Genomic DNA, 24,420 nt, shown 5'->3' on the forward strand with positions numbered 1-24,420 from the left:
GCTTTAATCAAACACATTCAGAGATTTTGTCTTATGGGAATTGTTATAGTCCTTGTTTTTGACGACACAGAATTCCACACTCGAGGATCGACACTTTCAATACATCCCATTCCGCAGCTGAACGTGTTGGGGCAAAACACCGAAAAATCCAAGTTACAGTAGTATGCAGAAAGGCGATTTCTAAAGAATATATCGATTTGGCAGTGAGATACCCGTTACAATTCTATACACAGCCCTCCTTAAGAATAGACAAACAGGGCCAGATCTACATGTGAGGTACCCCTAGGCTCAGAAGATTTAGCAGCCTAAAAAATACTTAAATATTATTTTAAAGGCTTTGTAGGAGCGGCATAGGCAAAATGGGTGGAGAATAAGTGGGAAATAGGCAGGGATTGGGCAATGTGGGTGTGGCTTGGACAGGACAGCCCTAAAACCATGCCCCTCCCCCTTTTGTCTCGCCGCGGCACATGTCTCGGCTACCTAATAGAAACTAAGCCTCACAGAACCGACTGTATTTTCGGAAAAGTACAGGCCATGCGGAAATTTCCTGAAAAGATTTAACTATTCCCAAATCGACAAGAAGTTTTTATGCAAATTTTACAGCACAGAGGCAGATTGAAGATTATTTAATCAGGGGAATTTGCACTTTGTTTTACAGGTTTGAGTTTGAAAGTAAATTTGGAAAGCTATTAAACATATCGAACTATACAACAAGAACAGAAAATGTTAGGCACTTAATCGCGTCCGTCTTTATGGGAAATCCTATTGACGTTACAGTGCGGAATATTAAGCAGACAGATGTCATGGCTGTAAAGATGTGCCCCGAACCAATCGATTAGGAGTTTAACCCCTTAAACGCCACCGAGTCCACGTGTATCGCGCAGTAACGCACTGCTCAACGATAAAGACTCCGTAAATACAGAAAGTAAGCATGTGCAGCCGAAGCTGCAAGCAAACGTGCTGCTCAGCTCTCTGGCACTGAAATAGTTAAATATTTTGTATCTGACACAAACTTCTCTTTGGCAGATCACTCATATAATCTGCCTCCAAAAACATTCTTCCCTTTAATTTGCAAAGCAGCCATTTGGGCTCCATGTGACCAGCGAGTCATTAAGCAATTTTATGATAAGGGGGGAAAAATGCTCTAAAAATCAAACATGCCGTCGTTCTGGAAAGTGGAACCCGGAAGGCTCCGTGTGTAAATCTGCACCGAATCGGGTACGTGCGGTGACCAGGACATCCGTGCCCACCAAGGCATCTATTCTCTGGGGTACTTCTCATACCGAGAGCTAGAATAGCGAACACTGAGGTTACAGTGAGTTTAGAACTAATAGAAAAGGGGCAAATAACATCAGTATTCAACATTGATCATTGGCGATTAAGCACCGCCCCCCCCAATTTTGACATAGGTCATAACGCAATTACACAGAGGCTCTAATCTAACACTACGGCCCTTCATAGTAATAGTTAATCCTGAGCTTTATGTTTTGTGCTGTATACTATAGTGATGGCACTTAATTGATCCGACAAATAGGTAAAGAGGAGGCTATTTCTTAAGTTACAGATTAACCCTTTAGTATCCTTAGTTTAAGTGAGAACAGAATGTTGAGTGGAGATTCTGAAAACAAAGATCCTGGTTTCGGATGCAGTATCTCAGCTGCATTTATTTTCCCCAACAATAGGGTTTTAATGAGCACAATATTACAGCCAAAATGCACAATTTAGGCTCGTTCTTTTTTTCCCTCTCTTTAAATTCAAACTGACTATTCTTATCTCACGGCTTCCTAGAACAATGCGGGGTAATATGTACGCTGCATTTGGGATGCCGTTCAATACAGACTGGTTCACCGAGCACAGCAATGGCTTGATTGACTCGGTGACTGTACCTCCATTTCTTTTAGCACGGGGTGGTCTTCTATCCCAGGGAAGAGGACCCTCATGGCGTACGTTCGATATTCGAGGAACGGGATGCCGGCTCCGTCGAGGTCATTGGTCAATTCGTGGATGTCCGTCTGCAGCTCAGCAAAGGCTGTACCAAAAAGAAAGAAAGAAAGAAAGAAAGAAAGGGGCTGAGTTTGGGACAATCCTCAATACTACTAAATGTTTAGGGAAGACAGAGAAGAGATACATGTGGATACAATTACAACATGTAACAAAAATGAAAAGATCAAAACTAGTAACGTAGGATAGCGACCACGTACATTATTTTGATACATAATACCCATTATATCCGCATCTAACTCCGCTACAATCCAAGAAAGCACAGATTCCATGTTTGTATAGAGGTTCTGGTCTCCTGCAGTGCTGGGGATTCCATATCAGCGTCTGCCCTAAACAGCTTACAATCGTTTATCGCCAATGAAACCATATTTCCCATTTTTCCATATCTCTAGGACTGATATGCAGCTGTCTAAGACAGACCCCCAATGAAGCTTTGGTTTTGGGCAGTTGCTCTTGGTGCCCACTAGCAAAGACAACCCTAGATGAGTTAACATTCGCAGCGAACCATCTTCACCGTCACTGTTGGGTAAATCAATGGCTGAGTTATAAGAGGACCCTAGAAAGAGGGTCTCCTAAGCGAGCGTTTTATTTACTATTTGAATAAAGATATTGTGCAGCAGTTATAACATACTATCATAACGTGGCTTAGCGCCGGCCCCGGCTTGCCCGATTACCTGTAGATGAAATCAGCTAGATGTTATTAAAGACATATAAATATTTTGCTTGATACCTGGCTAATCCGAAGCTCCGATAACAGGGCGAGGATTCCTTCCCTGCTAATAACATAATCCTGAGCTTCCGGATGTAGGATTTGTGGGGGATGTTTTTTTTTTGTGCCTCGAATACGCAGCCCCGGCTTCTATACATTGCGATCCTAATTAATAGCCTAGAACTGTTACACTACCCACAGTGTTTGTGTTATATCCCATCTGTGCATTTGGACAGCGAGTCAAAAGAAAAATATTCCAACTATAGGGGTTATGTGCAAAAAAAATATGTTATTCTGGTACAAAAACTTTGAAAAGGAGTTCCTGCTGATTCGACTATTCCATAGGCTGCTATAGCAACAAGACCCGTTTTTATTACTTTTTTGCACCAGAAGTACTTTTTATATATATAACCCATTTGTCGGTGATTAACTAATCTTAGCTAAGACCTTAACTGCTTTGAAATAGTTTTTTTCCTTAAGCAACAGCATCCATTCGGAGCAATCGGCTGGCATCATGGACATATAGAATTTGATGGTAGATAAGACCCATTCACCCCATGTTTCCTGCTGTAGGCTCCTTGGTCTCATCTTAGATTCAGGATATCCATGTGGCTACCCTATGCATGTTTAAATTCCCCTACCGCATATGCTGGGAGGCTGTTCCATTTATTAACTGCCCTCTCGATAAAACTTCATTCATAGGCTTTAGGTTTCAGTTTGGTTTCGCCTATATTAACCGCTGCCCAAAATACATTCTGACCCCCCTAAACTAATTAAAAATATCCGTAAGAATGTACGGTAAACGGCGAACCCAGACGCAAATTATGAATAAATCAGCAGCCTGGCGTGTTTCTCGTTGCTCCGAGACTCGATACCCCTCCAGGAAATGGGGATTTTATGATAATCCTCGTACCCAGTTATTTTACTCTCCGGCTATATGCACGATCACCTGCCAACGACAACCCGGCTTCAGTTTAGCGCCAGCGAACATTTGCACGTCGTCGGCAATCTCCATTATTAATAGGGTTGCTGCGGCGCGGCTCCTAAGGACGCGCGGGCATCTCGTGACTCGAGCAAACAGCTGGCGCCGTAGACGCACATCTAAGCGAAATTCAATTAAAATAATACCGCAGACCAGAGACGGCGAGGGGAGGACTTTTCTGAGCCGTCAGATGCTTAGAAAGGTGCAGGGAGAAGAAAGAAGCCAAGGAGAAGGGGCAGCCGGCAAGCGAAGAAATCCGTACGTGGCACGATTCAAAGGCACAGAATGGGTACAGATAGTACGCTGCTTAATTAAAAAGCCTTTTCTTTCATCTGGCAGCTGTAGAATATTGCAGATGATCCTCCCGGTAGCTCGCCTGTCTCTCTCTCTCTCTTTATATATATTTATATTTCGGATTTTTTTAATCTCCTTTGCGGTGCCAGTCTTCTTCCCCACCTCTGGACCGGCTGCACTGTGTTGGGTCGCGACCCCACGTTCTGGCTTACAGGAATAATGGGTAATTAGACTTTCTCTGCGGGATCTTCACAGACTGCCTGTCCCCATTCCGCGGACGCTTCCGTTCAGATAATGAGACACCCCGGGCTTCTTCATCCTGCGCTACCCGCACTCGCTAAGCTTTTTATTTTTTCTTCTCTCTTTCATTTGGTCCAAATGGTGGCTCGGCGCATGACACTCAAGGTGTCGTATAAATGAAATGACAAGATCATTTTAGTTCTCCTTCCTAGGGAATCATTCTCCCCTTGAGATATCAGAGAATAACTTCTATTATATATATATATATATATATATATATATATATATAATAGAATATATATATAAAATATACAGCAGGTGCAATTACGCTGCAACCTAAAAAGCCCGTCAAACAGACCATGACAAATTCACTACCTGCTTTACAAGTGACGGATGACAAGGAAACATGCAAAGTGGCTTATAGGAAAAAACAAACTAAAAAAAACAAAAAAACCTTGACATGTCGGGACACGAGTCACAACCACTCTTACAGCAGTCTTTCCTATACATAAGAATATCCTGATGTTCTTAGAATAACCAGCAGTTACCCCCACGTATGTTTTTCTTCTGTGTTATGAACTGACACTCACTCACGTTGTATATCTAGGTAAGATCTTCTCTCTAAGATCTTCTCTTACCTTCTTTGCACTCCAGGGCCACACGAGATTCTAGATTGTCCATCTGGAGCTGCAGGCGCTTGAGGGTGCGATCTGCGTCCCGCGACTTGCGCTTGTACGCAATGAGAACCGCGATGATGGTAAGCAGTAGAAGACCGCCACCTCCACCGATGCCGATGATGGCTGGTAGAGTCAACAGGCTGTCGGAATAAATCTGCAGGGTGCCAGGAGAGAATTCGAACCCGCCAGCTTTGATCTGGGAGACAATGGAAACGTCCAGTTACTCTTTATGAAGTTATCGGCGTAACGCACACAGAGGCGAGGAATATTAAACTCACGGTGACTTTGTGCTGCCCCGTAAGGTTAGGCGACTCGCACAAAAGCTGCGTCTCGGAGACCGTCAGCGCGCATGGAGTATCCCCGATCAACACCGTGTAATTAAGGCGAAAGTTTCCTGGAGCTGCCGGAATCAGATTACGACCCTATAAAGACAGGTAGGGAAAAGTACTTTGTTATACGCAGACACAGTTCTGTGTATAAAGTTCACGGCTGTAGTGACAGTCATAAGTAATTCTCTACATGACCTAATTTGAGTATTTGAGTATTCTTGCTGACTTACTAGACTACGCATTAAAAACCATAGACGCCTCTGCACATGGTTTATTAACAGACCTAATCCAGGACAGGTTCCCATTAGACAATCTCAGATGGAAGACCACTCACTCACCTTAATGATCAGAGGGGAACTGGGCTTCAGTTCAAGGTTACCAGATGCACTCAGGGGCTCAAACACGGGATCCGGGTAATAAACGAAGTTGGTTGTGTTCACAATGAGCAGGGCTTGGACATTGTCCATGACAAAGCCGATCTCGTCCGGACGGTCTCCATTCTCAGGTGGGATCCTGAAAGGGTTTTCGATGGAGGGGGCTAGGCACATCATGGTGGTGTCATTGTACACAGTGCAGTTCTAGAGTGGGAACAAAGATTGGGTGAAGATTGTTTCATAAACTCATAGAAACAACTGAGCTCATCTCTCAAGACACATTCCTAATGAATAAACGGGCAGCTGGATTCACTGTCAGGGCTAAACACTCTTTATTATCAACATAGGATGATGTGGCTTGCTCCTTGAGCTCCCGTAACTCTCAGCCAACTTGTCGATATTAAGGGAATTGTAAACGCAACCAGATTCCAGACCCGACTGTGCTGCTCGCTCGGTGCAATTGCAAAGCTCACGAAGAAACCACATTCATGGCATGCGTTGGGAAATACTCACATTCTCCCGTTCCACGTCTCCATACTTGGCCCGTATCTTGGGTTCCCGAATGGTTGCCAGGTTCATTCCGGTTACAATAAGAGGTGTTCCCCCACTGCAAAATAAAAGAGACAATCTGCATCACCCGTCCTGATGAAGGGAACAAAATCATTCTAAGTAATCGCCAAAGTGCCTATTTGTCCATGGAATCTACTAAATGATTGCTCTTATGAAGATGCTTCTATATTTCCGTTACTAAAGCTGCTGTTCCACCTACTCTGTTGAATGCTTCATTGTTCAACATTTCTTGTAACTAAAAGGAACTGGATGGGGGAATAAACGAATGAGCCTGCCAATGTTTGCTTAATGCATGTAATCAATAATGAAATGCAAAGCGGAACAGCACCTTTAGAAGCATTACTGTTCTACAGCCGGTGTTTACCTGGTGATGCTCCATTCAGGTTCTAACTTGTGTACGGTTGGGTCTTCCGTATAATTGTACAACACATCCTTGTTGGTGAGCATCGCGCGGTTGATGTGGATCCGGATTTCTGCGCCTCCCGGGTTTTGTCCTTGCGGGGTCTTACAGCGGATTTCGTGAGCACTTCGCCTTGGGGAACAAAAAAATAATCACAAGTATAACCCCCTCTCTTTTCAAAAAACCAATAACTCGACCTAAAATGCTATTTATCATAAAATCAGCATTATTTTGCATCAATGTATACACACACACACACACACACACATATATATATATATATATATATATATTCATATTACAATATCCACAGACTGTTACGTTATATAAATAAAAAGATGACAATTGGATCTTGTGAAGCTTGAAAGCTTACATTTTAATTATAATAATTTCTTATTTTGTGGACAATTTAGTCTCTATAATTAAAAGTAATGGAAACTAGAATCACAGTAACTCATTAACTCATTAAAATGCACCAGCACCTTATACCAGCGTGTTATATACAGTAATGGTACTCAGGTTAAAGCCCTGTTAAAAAACATTTAAAAAACAATTGATTTAGGTATTAACCAGAAATTAGCATAAATATCGGAGCCCAAAAGCTGTTTGCGGGGCCCGCAGATGGACAGAATCATTGCGAGCGGTAACAGGCGCCGCGGTGTCAGATGGTGTTTTCTATAAAGCGGCCGTAAAAAAACGCCGGATTAAATACCAGCAGTTACAAAAAAAAAAAAAGCAGGAGCCGAACTAACGCTCTGTATCACACGCTCACCCTGCAAACGGCAGCTATTAGCACTGATAACCGGCAATTACCACGGGAAAATATTTAAAGACCCGTTCTATTATTATTCGTAATCTAGAAATTATGCACTTGAAATCCTATGGAAGGAAGATGCGGAGAGAGAAGAAAAGGCAGATCTGGAAATGTGAAGGATGCAGCCTGCGGGCAAAAGGGAAAATACTTAACCCCGCGCCTGCCAGACACAACGCTGCGACACGGGGCATTACCGTAACACCGTGCTTAAACCCTTTGGACTCACAAGAGCACAGATATATCTCTTTCTCTCTACTTTAAAAGCAACACGTTATGCTGTTAGGTCACTCTAATTCAGGGGTAGCCAGCAAGCAACTTTCCAGCTGTCTCCAAACTTCAACTCCCATCAGTGTCAGCCATAGCTGCCCGAGAATCAATTACCATCGGACATTGCTGCGTCGGACCAAGAGAAGATGTAGACTTCTATACCTCTGAGAGACCTCTAAACACCAAGACTGTCCCAGCCATGCTTGCCTTTTTTTTTTTTTATACACAGAAAGTCACAGAAAGATAGCTCATAATTTCTGGCATTAATTGTGTTAAAATGCAATAAACCCTCCATATTTAGCATGGATTCAGTATTGACATAAGCCGCTGCTGTGACCTGATTAACAAAAAATCAGGGACAGAAGTAGGTTACTGATCTCTGATCCATATATAAAAAAAATGCATGAAACACCCAGCTTTATCATAAACCTTGCTTTAACTAAAATCAGCTTTAAGCATAAAAAGAGAAAGAGGTCGGCGAGCAGAATGTACAGCGATAAAGCAGAGGATAGGCTCCGCAGCGCTCTTACCACGAGAAGGCACAGGGACGTCCACCAACGTCAACGGCCACATCGCTGCCGGCGTTCAGGTTGCTGCCCTCTATGGATATCCACGTTCCACCTGACACCGGCCCGCGAGCCGGAACCACGCGGTTAAAAAAAGGAACCTGAAAGTTGGACAGAAAACATGAGATGGTGCTCTAGATAAAATACAAGAGAATTTAGGGTTCCTAACCTGTGGCTTTGCAATTTTATCAGGACTCTAATTCCTATTATCCAAACAGGTTGCTGAAAACACAGATATGGATGAAAAGCCAAAAAATGGTTCCTATCTTTGTAATAAAGCCTATCCATTGCCAAACGCCGCTCGATGCTGAAAGGATTCACTCTCTGAGTCTTAAAAACATGATGAGTGAGTCAGACGCCATATGTGATCACGCAGACATCTGGGCTACACGGTCTAAAGGGAATCCTCACTTCATCTGCATAACTCATCATACAGCAAAGTTTTTGGGATAAAAAAAATATAACTTAATGTTTAAGGAGTGAAAAACCTCAGTCCTCCCGAGAGCCTAAGTGCTAGATTACTTCACACAAGTTGCAGGTCTTTTAAGTGGTTACAGACTCACCACAAATGTGAAGGTCTTCGGAGAGAGCGCGCGGTAATCCTGCGAGCAGTCTCGGACACACACTTCTACGGGGACATCGTGGGTCTGGGTACTGCTGGCGTCTCCGATCTCGCACACAATCCTACAGAAAGCCACAAAGTTTAACTCAGCGCCTCGATAATCTCATGGGTGGCCAGCGGTGACACATTGTTACAGCAGATCACTTCCAGGTAACAGTCCCAGATTGTAACTCACACCACACACAGGTCAGCCCCTGGGGCCTGGACCTACATCTTGTATTCCCACTGAACTTTTGGAAAGCGCTAGGACAATCATCCTCTCTGTCCTCCTAATTCCGGAATGCCTTGCTCATCAGCTTCTGCGGACTAAGAGTTTGATGATGTTCCCCCCAAGAGGTTTCTAGATTGCCCTAAGTACTGGCAGCTGAGATTTCATACCTGCTAAGAAATCTCCCCCCAACATAACCAGTGTTTTGTATAAGCTCCATGATGCAGGAAGCTTACTCGGATTGTTATTGTTCTTCCAAGTGTTCTTCCCACATTCTAATGGGCTGCGGATTGTGTTACCACTTTAAAGATATAAGATAACAATCATTTGTTGATTACTGCCTTGTTTATCAGTATGTACGGATAACAGGCAGTGGGTGTTGCAGAACAGAGCTGCCTCCAGTCTGCCAGATTACCAGAGAACATTTAATAGCCGACAGCAACAATCTCCTGGATGGATTTTGGGAGCTTCATCTAAACGGAGGCAGAATGGATCGGGCAAACTAGATGCCCCATTTTCAACAGACATTGAGTGATCATATCAACCATTTATTCTTGGTGCAACCTGTAAACCCAAAGCTGTACAACAGTCAGACTTACTGCTCTGCGCTGATGTACTCGCTCTCGATCGGGAAGCACATAACTTGGCCAACCCTCACTCCGACCCGAATGTCTTCAAACCTCAAGCCCAGATTTTCACCGGTGATGGTCAGGCGGGTTCCACCTTGCTTAGGGCCAGTCTCGGGAAACAACTGCAGAAAAAAATAACAATGGGAATGAGATGTTATTAAACCAGACAGCTAAAAACAAATGTAACCATCATGTACTTAACACGCCACTGCCTACAATCCCAACTGCATACTGCCTGCCGACCATCATGGGGGCCATGGGCCTGGTTCTGACAATTCACTATATCAGGAGTCACGCAAATTTAGATAGGAGTGGACAGACCCGCAGTTCTTTGATTTAGTGGTGGGATAAGCAATATATGGCCATGTAGTGTGACAGAATCCCCAATATTTATGCGCTTAGATAGGCAGGGCTTTTTTTAATGGTATTCACTGGGTATGTGCTGAATTCTTGCTTTATTTTGTGAATTGTTGGGTTGTATGAAAGGAAAATACTTGGGATAGATAGTCAGGGTAAAATATGGTTAGGTTCACTTTCTTTTATCTCTTTATTTTATCTTCTTTTATCAGCTGTTTGCGGGGTAGAGCCATGAATAAGCAATGTAAAAACAAAAAAAAGGAACTCAGAATGACATTTTTTTTAAATAAAGTCATTTTTAAGAGGTTTTTTTTCTCTCCTATCAGGAGTTGGGACGTGACAAAGTGTACGGGAAGACGAAGTTTAGCGCGTCTGTCCTTTGTGCTGCCGCAGAGACGGTTATGGAGGATGTAAAGTTCCCGCTGAGCGCTCTTTCTTACTGCAGGCTGCTGTGTTTTGTACGTTAATGTAAGCAGGCGGGGGGCTCTTTGTAAAACCACGCACATTCCTGTTGAGTTTGAACAGCAAAGTGAAACTGAGTCGTTAAGCCCCGGAACCCAAGTGAAACTGCAAGTACTTTACAAACACTAACCCAACTGTATCCATGAATATTTTACCGTCTGTGAAATTCACGAAAGCCATTTGCAAACGGAGACTGAAGCAGAATCTGGGATGAGACTCGGCTGATCCGACGTGCTCTAGGAATTACCAAATAGTGCAAGAGGCGGAGGGCACGCAAACGGAGTGTAGAGAGAGATTAGGAGGTATTGAGAAGAGAAATAGATAGGAGCCCTGCACCCAAATGGCACATACCCGGATCAATAACCAGCAAGAGTATGGGTGAGTATAACAGGACATCCACGGGAACACACATTGTGCTTCCATGTGTCACTAAGAACGCGGCAAGCAGTTCCCAGCCAGGTCTCCGCTTTCTCCTTGGTCAGATCATCCTCTCGTTCCAAGGGGAGACACCGCAGTCTGATGAGACCCATTTAGCAAGATTATTTCCAATAAGGCGGACAGGTGCAGTGTGACAAAGGCAGCATTATGACTGATGAGCGGAGGGGAGGTGGCTCGGCAACACCAATAACAAGCTAATTACGGGCAATTTCACACCAGATTTTGCTTGCCTTCGGAGCGGCCCATCACTCGTCACACACCTGCGGGCACTAAATGGAATTAATGTGTCCCCAACGCTGGCTGCAGAATCTCATTCTCTGGAATTATGGGGCTCGTTACCGATTTGCCGTTGGGAGCAGGAAGAAGGAAGGGCGATTTATGAGAGGCCTTGCTTTAATTATATTTCACTTTATCCTTTTCTTTTTTTGTATTTCTCAGAGAGCATCACATGGGTCACCAAGCAGAACCAACCCAGTGTTGCGGAGTTACAGTTGCTCATTGATCTAGAACCCTTTCTCTCCCAAAACAAATCCAGGTTAAGAAAAAAAACAAATCTTCCTCTCCAAACAAGCAGTCTCTGCAAGAGCTACACAAGGCGTTCGTGGGGGACCTGATACAATGAGTCACAGCGGGGTTTCTTTAGAACAGATGATAAGATCTAGAGGAGGTTGCAAACATTGTTGAATTCATTATCTTACCCTAAAGAGCCTGCAATCTTTAGACGCACTTCCAGAAGAGACGCAGCGGTCTAGCACCCAACAGTGAGACATTTCATGAAGCCCAACCATCTCCCGCAGTGGGGTCAACACATGCCCTGAGCCTCCACTCCTCGCCTGGGCTACCCAACCTGACTTTCCCCCTGCTATATCACAGACAGACCTGTTTCCGTTATGAGCTTTCTCTTTATCTTGCTGTCTCGCTCTCTCCCCCCTCTCTCTTTCTCCCTTAATTGGTTTCACAGGGGAACTTTTAAATAAAACAACGAACATCTCTTCTGTAAAAATCGAGAAGAGGAAAAAAAAAAAAAAAAAAAAGGGCTATGCCGTTAGTTATGCAAAAAGCAGGAGTAGAGGAGAGGATATTAGAGTTAAAACACAGGATTGATCTGAGCAGCGTCGGAGATCTTTGTTCAGTCTCTCTCCGCTTTACGTCTCAGATCTGCCCCCGTTACCATGGCAAAAATAAGATATCAGAACGAGCTAGACCACTCAGGTCACCGTGCCCACACGCCTCCATTATGGGGAACAGAGACGTGCGGTGGATCATGATGCAGGAATCTGCTTACCAACCTACAAACAAACCTGAGAACATTGGGACTTGGAATATAGACGCACCCAGTATTATTATTATTATTATTATTATTATTATCCTTTATTTATATAGCGCCAACAGTTTACGCAGCGCTTAATACAATACATAAATTCAAGGGATATGACAAGACAAGAATTGACAGACTAAGACAAACCGATACATTTGGTGGAGAGAGCCCTCCAAACTATTTAAATGGCCAAAGAGGAGCGTACTTGCTTTATAGGGTGTGGTAAGAGGTGTGTCTAGGGGAGGGGCTTTATCAATATATTTTGATTTTCTGTTGTGACCTTTTAAGAGCTCTTTATGTTACTAAGACATTCTAAAAAGGAATAATGTATTTAAACCCATATCATGATTTTACTATATACATTATTGGGGCTTTTAGGGCTGTAGAATCCTGTGATGACCTCATACCCATCCGTGATGACCTCATACCCATCCGTGATGACCTCATACCCATCCGTGTATGGTTTGGAAGGTACAAGCATTGCACGCTAGAATACATATCAGTTACCTTAGTGATCTTGGGGTCCGTGCAGCGGCTGTTGGCTGTGCTGGCGTGCATCCAAGGGCTCTCATACACGGGGCAATTTTGGCGTAGGGTGCATTTCTTTTCGTTCACACACCATCCACATTCAAATCGAGGGTCTGATTTCAGGCAGAGTCCACAACTCTCCCGTAACGCGGAGCATTTGTACAGGTGGGCTGCAAGACACGATGATACAGTGTTACGGGTTCAATAGTTAATTGTTCTAAAAGAACAGGTCCAAAGCATATGCGTAAAAGTGCCCAATGGGCGATGTTCTCCAAACCGCTCACCTTGAATATTTTGTGGGTTGTCGATAACAAAATGTCCGTTCCACACCACAGACAAATTTACTGGAAGGTCACTGATGTCATTACCTTCATAGTTGTACTGTAAAAGAAAAGGGAAAAAAAAACACAAAGGGTTAATCTTACAGGAACCAACCTGAGAAAAAACAAAAAACTCAATGGAAATACCCAAAGCATGAACTGCACATCACATCCAAGGAAAAATACAGAACAACAAAATAAGCTTCCCCTTTAACGTACGTCATATTGCCCCAAATGGGGTAAATATATGTTCAAAGCATGTGACGTGAACACAAAATTATGTCCCCAAGCAGTCAACTTTTTAACCTTTAACCCCCCCTCTCCTCTTTATCCGAAGAGCTTCGGCACAAAGACAAACGTCTGGTTTTATTTACAGCCCTTAGATGGGTTCGAATGCAGACTGACAGCTATAAATGAAAATTAAGCATCCAGTAGATGATGAGTAAAGGGGATAAAAACGAATGCAGACGGTGTGTGGGGGGGTATTTTCTTAGGTACAAAGCAAGGCTTTGCATCTCCTTATTGCAAACCCCTGTTCTCTAGAGCAGTCAGTAAGTCTGCGCATGCTATAGCGTGTATTCTGGACATTTAAATGGAAATCACGCCGATGCGGTCTCCGGAATATCTGATCTTGTGCGAGAACTCACAGCCCGCTATTACCCAGCCCAGCTCTCCAAAGAGGTTAGCAGCGGTGGGATTTATCTGTACGGAGCCGAGAACCATCTTAAGTGAAATTGACATTTTCAATTTGTACCCTGACATGTCTCCATTGGGGCCCTTGTGTTTCGAAAACGCCCCCCTCTGCATCCGTCCGCAAAGTTAATGTTCATCTCCGTATCGAGCTCTACCCCGCTCCGTGAATACAGAGGGCACAGGTTGTATTGAAAAAGTTTCTCTAACTTATAGTATAATAGGAGTATCTGTTTTATTAATATACAATGTTACTACAAGGTGAAATAGTAATTGGGCAGCATCATGAATCGTAAAATCAATAGTCCTGCAACGAAACATACAATTCACTTTCATTCATTGTAGCCATAGGCTGCTTAGATCAGTAATGGACTAGTCGGAGGGCAATAACCCCCTCTGCTGGCATGATTTAAATAATTACCCTCCGAGAACATGAAGCACGAAAGCTCAAGAGGGACGCGCCAGGAACCTATTCCCCCCCCGCCCCGGAAACAGAATCGCTTCCACACTCTATAGCTTTGCTAAGCCAAAAAGCTCAAGAGCGGGGACATCAAGAGGCTCTGCAGCAGCTGAGGAACTGCAAGGGGTCTTAGACATCTTCCACGGAAAAGGAAAAATATTTAAAAAAATGGGATCTTTGTGATTTATGTAATTCCCAGAAATATAAGAGTTTGAACCTGAGATTAAGAAGTGAAAAAATATTCTAGCCTAGAGGTAAAATACCTGTCGCCAAGCAAATCACAGCATTAATTAAACCGTTCTTCATATAGGAGACACAACCTCTTTTTATATAGAAGTAGCATCATTTTAACTCTTTGCGTGCAAGGTGTGTTTTTTGTAAAGGGCACTAGTAATAAGTCTTCCATTTATAATATCTTTTTCCCCCCATTAACCCATCGTCTACTGAGATCAGCGGTATAACTTTAAAAGGCTTGCCTTCAAATCGCATTATTAAGAAATGACATGCGGTAATTCTGGGATAATGATGCTGAGAATTACTCGCAGAAAGACTGAGCGGGGCATTAGGTCGGAGCGCATCCCGGAACCGCGTCTCTCCATCGCGCCGGCTGCAGCATCAAATGAGATTACAAACCTCCCAACAAGAACCCGGGGATTGCCATCGCTGACACACGGAAGCAGGCAGATTAACACGAAAACGAGACCGGTTTGCCGAATATCCCCGGCTCGTGAGCAGACTGAAAAGAGGGAGCCCGGCGACAAAGGATAGATTGGAAGCCAGCCATGCTTAAGACTGGTATTTAATAAGAGCGCCAAGCATGTGGGACCGCCGTACCACGCAGAGGAGCTAAAAGCAGCGAGATTACTTATACCGAGAACAAGAATAACATTTGTTAGGAGCTTCATGCTTTTACAAGTTGCTGTTTCTGCATTTTTGCCCGAATGTCCAACTTTTATAAGTAAATATAGCACCGGAAGCCACTTCCTTCCTACTGATGAAGACCCGGACCTTGGCCAACAGCGATTCTTTAAACACGTTTCAGCCAAGTAGTATTTTTCAGGGAATGCGTAAAACATTTCTTTGGTCACATGACACAAGAGACGCCGCTTATAGGTTTTTACGTTGCCAAGCAACAGAAAAGGCTTCTTAATGTCTTAAAGTGATTAAACCTTCTAAAAAAGACTCAATCGCCAGCTCTGCTTTTATTGCTTAAGAGCATCCAATTAGCGGTAATGTTTTCTCTTTATGGATCAGCACCTTTAAAATACAATAGTGATGGTTGCAGGGAATCAGCGCTTTGCCGGAGATGTGGGCAGGCAGCTGTACATTAAACTTTCTGTAGGAATAATAGGAGTAGCGGTACCAGAACAGAGGATCACGCGTCTGCTTCCAATAGATGACGGCATGTTCCTGAACGTGCCAACAACGCTTGCTTCGCTCGCTAGGATAGCCATCCTCGCTTTTTTTTTTCCATAAGATTACTCACCGCAACGATCTTTGACTCTCCCACAAGAGACAGAAAACTCACACACCCCACGGCGTATCCTACAGATGGCTGCGATTAACACGTTTCACTTCCAAAGAAAAATCCAAGCCCGAATAAAGCTCTTGACCCGAAACGGATGATTAAAACCTGAAAGACTATAAATGGTTTCCAGATCCTTTGAGTATTTGTTTGTTATCCAGATCGCTCTTGCCAGTGTCTTCCGAAAGCTCTCTTTGGGGTTTCATGTTTGATAAATAATGGCTGTATTAAAAGTCTTCATGTTGCTGATTTTAGGTTAGCACTTGGGATGTGTTATGGCATGTGAACCAAGTGTCTCGTTATAATTACCATAGTCCTGCTGATAGCAGGGTCTTCTACTGCCACAAATGTTGTTCCAAATCCCTCAAACATCTGCTCTTCAGGAAAACGAGCAGCATGAATGCGCAAAGTGGGCATGGATGGAACCCGAGACACATGAGAGATGATAGCACACAGCATGGGAACTCTCGAGGTCTGACTCAAAGCCTGGAGCTGACTCCTATATTATCGACTCTGATTTAATGATATACAAGTATCTCAACTGGTGCTTTTGTCATTTCTATAAACACAGCTGAAAACTCTGCTTGAATACAGGTGACTTCAAAATACCTTTACCTTCTAGGGGCCAAGGTTGTAACAAGGGGACCACTAGAACAGTATCTTTGCCATGATCTATTAAAGGGTTAATAGCTCCAGAGTCTGAGGATCAGTAAGCAGGGATGACTATGACTCTGGCATGAGGCCAGGAATGTCAAACATGAGGCTGATGGCCCTCATTTAATAAGTAGAATTAAAAAAGTCTCCAAATGATTTGGCGTTTTGGTTGAATTTCCCACCATTCTAAGCTGAAAATATCTGCCTCATCTTTTATTTAACCCAAGAGCCATAAATCCAAGTAACCTTAATAAATCTGCTGTTGCGTGCCCCGGCATCAGCCTGCAGCATATGGCTAAATATCAGCTTCATGCTTTGAAGACATTCCGCAAGCCCAGCAGGAAGGAATAGTTTCTCCCCAGCACGGTCCATGTCGAGCGGTGTTCAGGAGGATTTCATTATGTTCCTTGTTTTACATGTTAAAATGTCTTTTAGTGTCCACCCACCGTGTATAAACATAGGGATTGGGGTCAACGAGGCGGCCAGGTGAAGAGGGCAACTCTTTCCTGGGAGACAAATGGGTAGGGCATTTCTGAGCACCTCTGTGGCTCATTTGGAAGTGTTTTGGGCACCTCTTGGGGGAGTAGGTGGGGCTAAAATTAGACCCCACCTCTCATCTCCAACAGCACCCCTCAAAAAGAGTCTCTCTACACGCAGGAAGTGTGTTTGGCGAGTCCGGCCTTGTTTACGCTCCCCTGTAGATTCTGTGGGCAGTTCCCTTTCGTTAACTCTTGTAGCAAAATCTACGTGTCACAATGTAGCGGCCAATAGAGGTGTCTGTCCGGCACGCTATAAAAACAAAAAAACGGCTGCCCCGTGAGCGGAGTTATAGAAAAAAGAAGGGTTGTGAAAGACAAATACTTTGAGGGCAACAGCAGGATACCCAAGAATAAAGCACTTAAACACTAAACAATCTAGTCGGGGAAATACATTTCACGTGGCCAATGAGATGGGATGAAAGCTTCCAGAGAGGCTCTGGGGAGTCCATCCTTGGAGAAATGTACTTGCTTAGCTGTCAGTGACCTCTAAGGGTATCTCAAACCAGCATCCAAGATTACCAAGTTAACTATCACGTCTCACCCTACCTGTAGTTTGAGAATCCGGGTTTCATTTATATGCAACGATAGCCATGGGGGTTTAAATAAATATATTAGAACCTGTAAAATAAGACAATCCGACCAAAAAATAAATAAATAAAATCTTATTTATACAGTATGGGTAAAACATTGTCTTCGGACCGCCTGAGCCGATACGAAGCCTGCGTCGGGTAAATAAAGGGTGCCAAAAAATATCAGCAAATTAAATCCATTACTTTGATTTAGCAGCTCTGTGTCAAGTTTCGCTAGTGACGACTGCGGAATTAATTTTACGATTTATCGTGGCAGTGTTATAAAATCAGATAGGTGCCAGGGAGGATTTATCTGTGCGCAGGAACCGCAAATATATTTGCCTTAAAAAAAATAAAAATGCAAAGTAACAAAAAAAAATAAATGTACGGAATGCAAAACACAAAATAGAAATATGTACATAATCTAAATGTGTTTCTCATGAATAGTTACAGCAAACACAACACGGTAACTTCGCCCCCTTCAGCTGCTGGTGGATTGCATTATTATTATTATTATTATCTTTTATTGATATAGCGCCAACAATTTATGTAGCGCTTAATACAATGCATATATTCAAGGGGTCTGACAAGACAAGAATTGACAGACTAAGACAAACCGATACATTAGGTGGAGAGAGCCCGGCTATCAACCACAACTAACATGTGGCTGAGGGTGATGGGAGTTGGGTCTAAGGGGGTTTGGCAGGCCACACAGTTCCCAGACCCTGATTTAATGATGTTTTGGGGGATGGAAAAGCCCCTAACATGCCGCAGGCTCCTTGCCAACAAAGGAAAACATGATTCATAGGAACGGCTAAAGAAGCTCATGTTTGGAAGGCTCTGGCTCCTGCGGAAGATGGCACGAAGGCACCATGGTGCAGCTGAGACCCTGACACTTTTGCCCTAAACCCCTCAAGGCGTAGTGTAACATTAACTCTTTCATTGCAGGTAGGTGTAAAAGGCATAGCAAAGCAATGTGTCTCTTCTGTCATCTTAAGAGTTAATCTTGGAAGGCACTGGAAATTATACACTATACATCTGATTTGGCTACTAAAACAGATGCACAAAATTGAGCATTTAGTAAGGACATACTTTTTATTAAAATATGTTATAGTTTTCCTCTTTTTTGAGACATAATTGGAAAAAATAGTTTTTTTCTCTTTTGCCTTCTTCTGGATAAACAGCAAGGTTTGATAAACTTGTGTCTTTTTCATTACTATGTTACAGAGTTACTATGTAAACATGACACGGAACGTGTATTAGTTATCCAGAATTCAGGACCCGTGGCCAAAAGATCCCTGCGGCTGCCGCAAGCGCGGTGCGGATCCATGCAGCTGCGTCCTATTTTCTTCTGCAGCTGATGACCTGAGCTCCTCGCGAGCTGTACGGGGCCGCCGGTAACGTACACCGTGTCTCTGTGGAGCAAGGCTGCAATTCATCATCATTTTATCTGGACCATTTTAATTGGATCCTATCAAATTCTCCCGATTCTCCCTCCTCGCTTTAAAAGAGGCGGCTGCAGGCAAAAGATAAATGTGGCACGCGGAATGGAAGGAGGAAGAGAGAAAAAAAAAATAGAAGGAGCCGGGGAGGGAGAAAAAAAAAACTGGGTCTTTGGTGGAATATTATGGGGTTACTTAACATACACAAATAAAAAAACAAGTTTAAAAAAAAAAAAACAGATAATAAAGAGAAAACTGGGGTTTTAAAAGCCAAAAAAAATTTGAATTAAACAGTAAAAATGTATTATATTTTTTTTCCCCAAGAGTAAATTAGAACTGCTTCGATGTAATATGTTAGATTTAATTATGTTCTAAAAACCTGGCAAGTCAAAAGAAAAGAAAAAGACGTCAACCCTTTTGGGACATAATAGCATTGTCCACCTCAAAAAGGGGCAAGTTCTAGCCAGAATGGTACTTATTGCATTTAAATAATAAATTAGGATGACGTTGGACAGAATGGTTTTAAATCTCAGGACCTCTGAAAATATCCTTACGGTGATGCACGAGAGCAGAGAGAAGGGGGTTTAACATACATGCAGGAGGATTAATCACCAGTATTGGTCGTTGACCCAGATGATCCTCCTGTCAATAAAGGGAAATGGACGAGGATTAGGTGTTTATTCAACTCAGAGGGGTCGAGGATGGGAGGCGAGGAACGCGTCCAGAGACGGCCAGGGAGGGCAGCGCAAGCAGCAATGCGGCTCATCCTTAGAGACACATTGTCCATCAATACATTGGATCTGTAATGTCTTGGCTGGAGAACTTTGTAAACACAATTAATCTACTCAGCTTGAATCTGTTTCAAGGATTTCACATTTTCATTGAACTGCTCATTGTAGTCTCAGATAGAGACGCCATCGCACTAATGCTAGCATATCCGTTGCATTAACATCCCTACCTAGTCGGCATCTGCAAACCATTCACCACCGACCTCATGCACGCAAGATACAGATCTAAGCATGCGCTCTACAAGCAGAAGTAGAGCAACAAACTGGGTTTCAATCTCATATGAGATGTACTAATGTTTCATAGAATATTCCTTTACATGTGAAATATTATACCTGGGAAACCTCTGAACGAGCTGATCCTGACGCATTTCACTTTATTGATGCATTAAAACGCAGTCATGGCAATTTTATACAAACTGTAGAAGCCAATGACCCGTTCTTATACCATGACATGTCAGGTCACATCCTTAACTATGTGTTACCAGGGACAGAAGTAAGCACACCCTGGGAACTCGAGGTTTTTGCCCCAATCTTGGGTTCACACCATCTCAAGCAGATTTCTTCATATTCTTCCCCACAGTGAGCTTATAAAAAAAAAACTCCCTCCCAGTTGGTGCTTCTGCTACCAGTATGTTATGGTTGGTATCCCTGCTTGAATGCAGGTGTATCTTTAAATAACGGCAATTCGCGCTTTCCTATGAGGAGCGGTATTAGAGCCATCTCATCGAGTCACTACGTAAAATTTGCTATTAAAGGGTTAATACTGCAGTCTCGGGGGTCAGCTCATTTAGACAGTTCCCAGGTATGGAGGTCAGTTATTTAGCTTCAGAGAATCACTAGAGCAAGTGACGGAGCGGGCTTGTTCTAGGTTAATGTGCAGAATCAGCGTGGCCTAACCACAAAAATCTCGCCCCGTGCGGGCAAACGGAAAGCAAACCATTACCGAAAGAGATTATTCTCATTTTCACAGCCCCCGACCAGCCTGGGGAGAAAATTCTGGGCTGCGTTTGGCTTTCTTAGAGGGTTTGGTTATGCATGCAACGTTTATGAGTTTACAGTAAGATATGTGGAAGCGTTCTGTGATCTGAACATAGAAAAATATGTATGAAAATCTTTTTGCTCTGGTATTTTCCTGCTTTTTTCATCTAAACTAATACTTTTCCTTCCAAGTCATCTCCGATTACCAGGACCTGCTTTAGTACACGGGACCACCGGTGAAGCGCCTCCTTATCCGCCATATTTGTTGTGGTTAAGGTGGATTACCATGGCAAAGGTTGGCAGAGCCTCTTACCGAAGTGTTTTGACACTGGATGCTGGTGCTGTTGAAGCGCAGGGCGGTCACCCTCGTCACGCTACCCGGGATGTGGAAGATACACTCGTAGTTGCGCTGTCCAGACTGGGGCTGAGGAAGGTTCTTGGCGGTCAATGTGATTGGTTTTACCACCCCCACCGGAATGTAGATCTGAGTCGAGGGCAGAATCTGCGGGCAGTCCTGTAACACAAATCGTACACAAAATGATTTAGAAATACAAAAATGTATACATATATTCTAAATAAACACGAATCACAGCTACATCTGTATTACCAAGGAATACCCAAGAGCCCTGACTTGGCATGAGGGATATCTATACAATTGCCCCTCTTTGGCCATTTAAAACATAAGGCGGTAACCTTCGATGATCAGCCAATGAGTGTTAAGAATTTGATCCGTTAATTCTTATTGGCTGCACAATGATCTAATTTAAAAAAAAATTACGCCCTACCCCGGACTCCGTTACATTTTCCATATAAGAAAACATAACACACAAAAAACAAAAAAAAAAAAGGGAAGAAAAAAAATTCCATTCGTAAACAACAGCGGCAATTTAAATTCAGATCCAGATTAATGCAGAATGTCAGTGTTGTATAAACAGAGTTAGATGGCAGAGAGACCCCCCGTGTAGAGAGAAGCCGACACGGGAACTCCTGGGGTGTCACCGGTGGGGAACCATCACAGGACCGGCAGGGGATGCAGCGGATGCGTTACTACAGCGTATTACTGGCAGAAAATATCCTCGGGCAAATATTACTGCATACATGGGGGCAAAATCCCATAAATCATATTTATTTAGTATTCTTCTTCTCAGAACACATCCGGTTAACACTTTCAAGCACCCAAAGAGTTAAATTACGATGCATCAAGAATATGCACAATAAACGAGCCTGGGAATGTATGACATCGTACGTGCGATGTAACACAGAGGCCGGGGGCAAGGACTGTGTCAGCGAGCGCGGAGCACTGAATTCCAGCTCGGGAGATCAACGCTCCATTCGCCAAGTTCAAGGATAAGCTGTCCTCGTGCGCGGGGGTCACGATTAGATGTGCGACTCGGGCTGCTGTCCCTTATGGCACATGAAACAGATGTTCCTGAGCAGTTACAATTTCTGCCAACAGCTGTGTGTAGAATTGGCGTTCTCTTAGGTGCGCCATGAACTCATTTAGTAGATGAGCCCCCTGCATAGTGTTACATTCCACGCAGCTACCTATAGCACTAATGGCACCAAACTGTTCTGCCTGACGCTCCTCACCCCCGATGTCATAACTCCGGGACCCTCGGGAGGAGAAGGGGTTTATGTTTCTCTTGTGCTCCTTCGCCTCCTATCCCTGCCGATGCCTTTATCAATACTGTGTTCTCATCTGCACAGAGGCGAAGCACAACATGATTAATCCTTTCGGACAGGGGCGGATCAAACGTGTGATCGAAGAAAAGTATTTTAACTTTAAATTCAAGCAACGGAACTTCCAGAGCAAGAAATCCCCATCTGAAAACCCAAAAGGGTCATTCCAGCGCCAGGGCCGCAGGGGATAGGAAGGATATTTCAAATTAGCGTGGTTTATTTTCATCTTTTATACTTAATTATTTATTCTAGGATATTCTATGGGTTAATAACAGGCAAGACTCCATGGACCCACCCAGCGATTAAATATCTTTCTGAACGGATTTGCATGGAATTCCGCCATGTCCATTTTTAACCATTACAGCGTCCTTTGGATGGATACAACTCATTAACGGAAACATTGTTGCGTATTTCGATACTGATCTCTAATGGTTTATAGAAGTGCCTATATGAAGAATAGCATGGCGACCTGAATATTATTTATAAGACGGCAATTCTAATCTCTGCAGCCTTTGCGTTCATTTAAGGACAATTTGCTGTGGTGGAGAATAATAGGTGGTTAATAAGACATTAATTAGCAGATAGTGTCAAGAATGGCTTTTCTACTTATTTGAGATGATTAAATCAGAAAGAAACAAAAGTTGTTTATCAGCAGCTCATACTACGCGAGGCAAAGACGAAATAGAATCCGACGCTACCGGTGGTAGAACACAACAAAGCAATTTATCACATGGTAGTGTTCCTTTAATTAACGGCAAAAAAAGAACCCACAAAAAAATGCATACATGTGAAATATTGGCTACTGGATGATATGGAGGTGGGCGAAAAAATGAGCACAAAAGAAAAAAAAAAACTCTTATTCATAAGCCTGGAAAGCAAGTCAGCAGAGCAGATGGCGCGGCTTACAGCAGGCACAGTCAGCACATTTCTAATGGTTTCCCGTCCTCAAGGCTGGCTTCAGCATGTAAGGAAAGCGGAGAGGGGCAGAAGAGGTCCAGATGTTAATGCCCACTATGTGTACTGTGGATCAGACGTATGTACTTTTAGATCTGGTTAGTGGACAATAAATGCACATGTCCATCCTGGATGTATACGTACATAGGGATGCGCTATTATATTGAAGGCCATGCTCACAGGGCAGGATTTAAATGGAGTCCTCCCGACGCTCAAACTCCACTGACCCAGGGATTTTGAAAGACTAAAAAAAACGTACTGTACGAAGGGAAATAGGCATGAAAAGGGTGGGTTTAGCAGAAAGTGGGCAGAGCCTGGTCAAAATGGGTGGGGCATCAGTAGGGTCACTCCCTCTTCAGCTCCCACAGTAGCCCCAACAAACATGGCGCTCTGGCGCACAGAAAGCCTATCCGGTAGTCCAGACCCATATATTTACCCTCACAATGTGTGTTTCTGTAGCTATGTAGAATATATTTATGTATAAAAATCACACATACACATACAGGCAGTTTTAGTTGACAAACAAGCTATTACAGTAAATGCAGGTGTTAGTACGAGTTGTAGCGTATACACTGCACATTTGAGTTGTGTGGGTTTTGTTTTTTTTGGTTTTTTTATAGTTTCCCTTACTCAGCATCTCTCTGCGTGTGGGTGTTTAAGAAATATAAATAACATTACCAAGCATCTAGACCCGCCATGTATAAAACACACTTAGAGTGCGTAGCTGCCGACAGTCCTATGTTTCGATATTCTATTTTTTTTTATATTTTTGTACATTTTACATAAATGCCTGGGTGATAACGGAATTGCTTTTTGTTTCATTTTTGTAACATCCTGTTGTCATAAACTGATGTGATTTTTAAATAATCTCGCATTGTAAAGACCAGGGGTAATTAAAGAGGGCACAATTTAAACACTTTGTCAACTCTACATGGATGAGGGTGACAAGAGTCAGAGTTCAGGAGCAGGCAGATGAGGATCCAAGGAAGCTGATGCCAGGTGTGTGGAGCTCGTAAGGCGATATGTCGAGATGGGT

At 43.3% G+C, this 24,420-nt stretch overlaps 1 protein-coding gene across 3 annotated transcripts in view; it reads right to left on the reverse strand.

Annotated features, from left to right (window-relative positions):
- Positions 1-24,420, reverse strand: part of LOC149276760 (plexin-A1-like) — a 123,523-nt gene that overhangs the window by 15,641 nt on the left and 83,462 nt on the right. For all 3 annotated transcript variants that reach the window (XM_089503319.1, XM_089503321.1, XM_089503320.1), the window contains exons 9-20: positions 21,064-21,264; positions 13,070-13,166; positions 12,765-12,955; positions 9,653-9,804; positions 8,787-8,907; positions 8,188-8,324; positions 6,541-6,708; positions 6,120-6,213; positions 5,571-5,810; positions 5,182-5,325; positions 4,865-5,099; positions 1,887-2,029 (exon numbers count right to left, since the gene is read on the reverse strand). In XM_089503319.1, coding sequence (XP_089359445.1) covers positions 1,887-2,029; positions 4,865-5,099; positions 5,182-5,325; positions 5,571-5,810; positions 6,120-6,213; positions 6,541-6,708; positions 8,188-8,324; positions 8,787-8,907; positions 9,653-9,804; positions 12,765-12,955; positions 13,070-13,166; positions 21,064-21,264 — 1,923 coding nt within the window. The remainder of the gene's footprint in view (positions 1-1,886; positions 2,030-4,864; positions 5,100-5,181; positions 5,326-5,570; positions 5,811-6,119; positions 6,214-6,540; positions 6,709-8,187; positions 8,325-8,786; positions 8,908-9,652; positions 9,805-12,764; positions 12,956-13,069; positions 13,167-21,063; positions 21,265-24,420) is intronic.

The sequence above is a fragment of the Sceloporus occidentalis genome, unplaced genomic scaffold (assembly GCF_023333645.1).
Source record: "Sceloporus occidentalis isolate IW3139 unplaced genomic scaffold, rSceOcc1.0.p SCAF_225, whole genome shotgun sequence".
Classification (NCBI taxonomy): Eukaryota; Metazoa; Chordata; class Lepidosauria; order Squamata; family Phrynosomatidae; genus Sceloporus; species Sceloporus occidentalis.